Source organism: Diospyros lotus, chromosome 15, assembly GCF_014633365.1.
Source record: "Diospyros lotus cultivar Yz01 chromosome 15, ASM1463336v1, whole genome shotgun sequence".
Taxonomy (NCBI): Eukaryota; Viridiplantae; Streptophyta; class Magnoliopsida; order Ericales; family Ebenaceae; genus Diospyros; species Diospyros lotus.
Genome location: NC_068352.1, coordinates 33,124,556 through 33,130,667, shown reverse-complemented (window position 1 = coordinate 33,130,667; position 6,112 = coordinate 33,124,556). Strand labels below are relative to the sequence as shown.

The 6,112-nt window shown below is 39.3% G+C and overlaps 1 protein-coding gene across 1 annotated transcript; it reads right to left on the bottom strand.

The window, feature by feature from the left end:
* Positions 1–215: 215 nt before the first annotated feature.
* Positions 216–6,112, bottom strand: LOC127791413 (malate dehydrogenase, mitochondrial). Its single transcript, XM_052321281.1, has 7 exons — positions 5,766–6,112; positions 4,942–5,115; positions 4,651–4,819; positions 4,392–4,453; positions 4,171–4,295; positions 3,054–3,171; positions 216–589 (listed from the first exon to the last, which is right to left on the bottom strand). Exons 1-7 carry the CDS (start codon positions 6,012–6,014, stop codon positions 449–451), a joined length of 1,038 nt encoding a protein of 345 aa, XP_052177241.1. The 5' UTR covers positions 6,015–6,112; the 3' UTR covers positions 216–448.

Sequence of the window (6,112 nt, the reverse complement as noted above, 5' to 3'; positions counted from 1 at the left end):
AGTCCCATTTCAGTGCATTCCCCCGATGCCCCAGTATTTGGCTTGTTTTCAATACTTCTGGCCCAAATGGAGAGAGGGACTGGAAATCTATTCCTTTATTAGGGTCCATTTATCTTAGTAGGCCCGTTCCTGTGTAAAAGCTTATGGCCCCCAAGGGTTCATGCCCGTTTCCAAACTAGGCCTACACTTCACCGAGCATAATAAGCACACAAAGCAAAATGAACGTGAGTTCTTGCGATTTGCTATGACCATGTCATTCCAGCGGCCATTATTACTAAATATAATCAGTCCCAATTAAGCCTACTCTTCCTGCGAGAGCAAGAACGACTCCTCCAGCGACAAACCAACTCCCATGCATGGAAGGATACAACAGTTCGGGGTGAAAACCACCCCCACAAAAAAGAATTGCAAAATTTGGCGGACCCTGAATGAAAGGCTACAAGATCATTCAATTCTTGCTAGCAAACTCGATTCCCTTCTCAATAGAAGCTTTAAGCTCGGGTTTGAGACTTTCTAATCCTTGTTTTTCATAGTCTGAAAGTGAGCCCAAGTCTAGAACTTCCTCCACGCCATTCTTTCCAAGCTTCACCTGCACACGAGAATTGCAGCAATTTCAGCATGTATTTGTAGCACATGGGTAAGTGTAAACTTGAATTTAACTAATATGGTAGACATTTCCAAGTTTAATTTCAGTTATAAACGGGGTGAATACAGCACCCATGCATGGTTGGTGGGTGTCTTGGGCAAATCCAGGTTAGCTGCTAAATGAGGTTATGGATAATGATACGCATTTAAAATTCGTAAGTCAAAATTTCAAATGAATATAACTTTAATCTAATTAGCAATCGACTCACAGTCCAGTCATTTTTGTCTCTCACAATCCAATCATTATTTAAAGTGCTAAAGCGAAAAGGATAGGGATGGCAATAGGTCCCCTAATGAGTCCCAAAATACCCATTTAAAATTAAAACAAGTATAAAAAAGAGATATAGGCATAAAACTTATTTAAAAATGTTAAAACAAAAATATGTAACACAAGTATAAAAAAGAGATGTAGCCATAAAACTTATTTAAAAATGTTAAAACAAAAGCATGTAAATGGGTAATGAGGGACCCATTGCCATCCCTAGGTGAAGGGTTTGAAAATTGAATAGTAATGCAATCAAAATGTGGAAATACAAAAGTCATGGAATTGCTAAGTTAGAAAACTGAAAAGTCAAAAAGAAAACCCTTACTTTTTAGTCTACAAAGTGCTACCATAGGCCACGTGTGTCCCTTGTATTCTTGTAAAAAGAGCGTCAGGCATCCCACATATCAACACCAAATTCACCCCTCTTGGGTAATCTTTCACTCCCACTTGCACTAATGTTGATTTACAAGCTATAGGTTTTTATTGCATCGTCGCTTGGTATCTAATACCCATCTTCTTAAAATGACGATCAAAGATGACTGGAGCATGCCTGACATATCCTAGTGTCAAAGTGTCTTGACATGCCAACGCCGGTATGGTAACACACTCCCTAGGTGCCCCACTAGCTCGTTATTCGGTTTGATTAATCATGAACCCTTGCACACTTTCCAAATTGATTCCTCCTTAATCCTATTGGCTTCATGCATTGGATTAAACATACACCCCTATCAGGCTTTGACACATTTAACTTGGGACGTTGATAATTTGTCTAATGGCCATGGCCGAGCAAGGCGTCCAAGGGGGTGAAATTCCACATACCCCCTTGCATTAACTCATCAAACACAAGGATGAGGTTATACACCTTGTTTCGTAGCCCCCATTGGATAAATTTTCATTAACATTTAACTCATGCAAGCTTGCAATGTTGACTTTATTTATTATAATCTTTAGAAGATGAGATGCTTACACATCCCAAGTACATAACAAAAAACAAAAAACAATAGATGAATGTCTATATATATTTTTCTTTAAGTAACCTAAAGCATAAGAGCAGTTGATTGAGCCATGATGGAGTCAAGCGGCTTGCAATGGGCCTGTATCAGTACTGCCATGTTTAGGGACACCTAGTATAGCCTATGTAGTCAGGGGCAAGATGAAGCCTTAAGCCACTAAGACACATCGCTAGAGCTGCTAGGAGACAAGAAAGCACTCGCCTACGCAAAGCAAGGTGCTAAATTGACAAAAAGAAAATTAATATAAAATATATGTAATGTGAAAAACACAATCAGATAATGCATATATGTTAATGGAACATCTAAAATACCCTCGAATACAAACAGTCAAGCTTAAGTAATATAAGTTATTCGCAATGTGTTACATATTATATAACAAATAAACAATGTTTAACAAAGAAAACAAATAAACAATATAACATATATAACAACACACAAAAGCAACAATTCCTTCACACAAAACCTACAGGCTATTTCAGTAACAAAAAAAGTATCAAAGCAGCAAAGTGAGGGAACAACCCTACATCCATATTAGACCAGACCAAAAGGTTAGATTGGAAGGGGGATGACCACCAAAGGAGCACCTATCATTGGTTAGATTGTTTCTCTCATTTTGTAATTGTTTTTCGTTGTGTTCTACTCTAATTATTTTTTCTTTCTTCTAATTCCTTGCTAGGAAACAAATGTTTTCATTATTTTTTTAGATGATTTACCCCACAGAAAACTAAAAAAGAATGAAGCAAAAAGATTACCTCCCTTAGCAAAAAGATCAAAGACAAAAATCAACACTTTCAAACAGCACAATGTACGTCCACACCATGGCCATGAACAGTGTGTTCACGCTCAGTATGTCAAATTCAAGCATTGCAACAAAAAGCTATTCCTTCTTGAATCCTAAGGCCAACCACCCCTAGAAGAAGCAACCCTAAGAAAAAAGGAGTGCCTCTAACCGAGTTGCACCCTACCCCCAAGCGTACAAGAATTACATTCACATCCAATATAAGACATCACAACAAAGCAGGGTTACTACACCTAAGCTTTTCTTGACCCCACCTCCCAACAAAATGAACAGACAATTATTATTAATCCGAATAAATAAATAAAATCACACCTCAATTGAGGTTCATTACCTTAGAAGCAAAGAATGGAAGCTCAGTAATGCTTGACTGCACAAAAGAACATTCTACGACATGTGGGACCCCATTAAGACCCTTCAAGCAAGCATCAGCAAATAGAGCTCCAGCATAGCTGCAGGAAGAACATTATCAGACATTGCTTATTCTGACCCTTGTAATTCCAGTAGAATTAAAATTACAGGGATTCTAATGAGAGGGAGGAAAGGAGAGGCAGGGGAAAATGGGCTTTATAAGCTAAAAACACATGAACCAAAGTAAATGATACATAGAAAACATGTGCAACATTATATTTTTATTGTCACTCTTAGCAATACAAAACCTAGCAAGACTAAACCAAAGTCGAGCACAGAACATGATATGCACAAGATGTACAATGACAGGAATAGCACTACACATTGCAGTACCAGTGCCATACGGAAAAAAAGTAGACACGAGGACACATCAACGCGAGCAGTGGGAAGATGGTAGATGAAACTAAACGTTAAGCCACGGTGAGCTTCAGCAATTTATATTGATTTAAAAAGAAAGAAGCTAATTTGGCCCCTAAACTTTTCAAGTCTGGTCAATTTAACCCTTGGACTTTTTTTTGGCTCAAATTCACTCCTAAACTCTTTGAAAGGGATCAATTTTCTTTTATTTTTTATTTTTTTGGCTCAGATCAACTGCTGAAGTGAACTGTCTTGAAAAGTTCAAGGGTGAATTTGGGGGGAAAAAGGTACAGGGGCTAAATTAATCAAAGTCAAAAGGTTCAGGGACAAACATAGGCCTTTTTTTCATTTAAAAACCAAGTGTTTGCCACCTGTTCCAAAACAAGTCCCAACACAGGCGCGCAACATGAAAGAGCTGACACAGGCGCGCAACATGAAAGAGCTGGGTTGAGCATACATCTGTACCACTCAACATTCAACAATCTATCAACAGACAGCTGTGAATTCAAGAATCTTGCAATCTCAAGAATATGTAAGTAAATTAATATGCAATAAAAGGGTATGACTTCATTTTATCCTTTCAATTATCATACATCATCAATTTTTTAAATACATCAAACAACAACACACCAAGCTTCAACCATTTTAAGATTAACTAATCCGAGGTATCAGTCAAAACTTACGCCATTGAGAGTGTTGCTGAACCCTTTCCAGCTTTTGCATTCACAACTTCCGTCCCTCCATCTTGTGTTCGCTTTGTGAGGGCCACAATATCCTCATGAGACAAACTATTGGCTTTTGGTGTCGCCTGTCAATGGTCGAAACATTCAGCTAAGTGAAATATAGACTGGAACTAGTCACCAAACTTCTATAAAATAGGCCAAAAGGAAAAGAAACCTCATACTTGAGAAAATAATGGGAGAATGGTTATGCCAGCATGGCCTCCGACAACTGGAACATTAACCCCTGGAGGAAAGTGATCAAATATTTAAGTCAAAGAAGTTGGCATTTCATAATGGAAACTGTAGATTTGACCATGAAATCTTTAGCCAATGATGAACTGACCAAGAAAAATTAAGAAAAAAAAAAAAGGCATTGTACTTACTATTAAAAAAAATAGTATTACACAAACAATGGGCATCTTTTAAGTCAATGAAACATACCCTCAACAGGAACCTTTGCCTTCCCAGCATAGAAAGTCTTAGCCCTAACCACATCTAGTGTGGTTACTCCAAACAGCCTCTTCTCATCATATGTCCCTGCTTTCTTAAAAACCTCAGCAGCAATTGGTACCGTTGAATTCACAGGGTTGCTGATCATATTAACAAGTGCCTGACCACATCATCCCAAAACCCAAGCACATAAACAATAATATGACACGATCAACAGCACAAATTAGCCAGAGAGTAGTACTGAAAATGAGATACTAGAATGTCTGCACAAGAGGAACTCACATGCGGACAATACTTTGCAATGGCAGTGCAAAGTGATTTGACAATGCCAGCATTGATGTTAAAGAGGTCATCACGAGTCATGCCAGGTTTTCTCGGAACGCCAGCTGGAATAATGACAACATCAGAACCCTCCAAAGCTTGCCCTAGCTGATCCTCACCCACATATCCGGCAACCTGAGGCAGAGAAGCAAATAGAAATATATGATAAACAAATTTAAGAGGAAAGGATTGAGTTAATTCAATTGAGAAATAAGAAAATCAATCAGTATCCAAACTCACTCATACATTAAAGTGAACAACAGGAGGGCTTGGGTCAAAGAACTTAAATGTAATATCCACAGAAGGAGTCCGACAAATAATCAGAGTATTAGAGTAAAATCAAATCAAGACAGATCAAAAGAAGCGATTGGGCTGAGGTTTAGCTGAATCAAGAGAATACATAAACTAGTTCAAAGGACAGATAAAGACAGAGAGATAGAACAGAAAAAGAATAATCAGAAAATCAATCAATCAACATAAACTAGTGCGCGCATATATAATTCCCCCCCCCCCCCCCACCCCATGGGAGGGGGTGTGTTAAATCTAATCAAAATTATTAGAGATGAACCACAAATAGAACAGATAGAAACTACAGACAGGGAAGGGACTGAACCGGCTTAACTAAGTCAACTAAAGCCAGATCTAAACCCTAGAAAAATTAAACAAAACTCTAGAGGGAGAGAGACATTTTAACACATTGATCTCTTAATTTTCCTAGACAAATTCCAGTTTCAAATATAAATTAGGGTTGAATAAAAAGTAGAGAAGAGAGTTTGAGCACGAACTTCAGATCTGGTGTTAATATGGCTGACATCGGCCGCGACACCGGGGGTTCCGGCAATATCATAAAGGGCAAGCGTGGAGACGAGCGGATTGAGCTTCATGAGCAGCGCGAGCGGCTGGCCGATGCCGCCGGCGGCGCCGAGCACCGCGACCTTCCGCTCGGGGGCAGACTCCGACGAGTAGCCGCGGCGGAGGAAGTGAGACGATGAGGCAGAGGCGCCTCGTCCAAGCGATCGGATCGATCTCAACATTGTTCGGCGCGGCGCGCGAGGGTTTTGGAGATCGAACTGGAAAGTTAGAGAGAGGAGGCGACTGAATGTTGTGTCTGCGGAAATAGAAGCCAAAAAAA

Excerpts from the sequence above, each read along its gene's own strand:
- LOC127791413 (XM_052321281.1), bottom strand. The coding sequence starts at position 6,014 with ATGTTGAGATCGATCCGATCGCTTGGACGAGGCGCCTCTGCCTCATCG. Across the intron at positions 4,820-4,941 it reads TTGCAAAGTATTGTCCGCAT|GCACTTGTTAATATGATCAG; the intron begins GTGAGTTCCTCT and ends TGATGTGGTCAG. Across the intron at positions 590-3,053 it reads TTCCATTCTTTGCTTCTAAG|GTGAAGCTTGGAAAGAATGG; the intron begins GTAATGAACCTC and ends TCTCGTGTGCAG.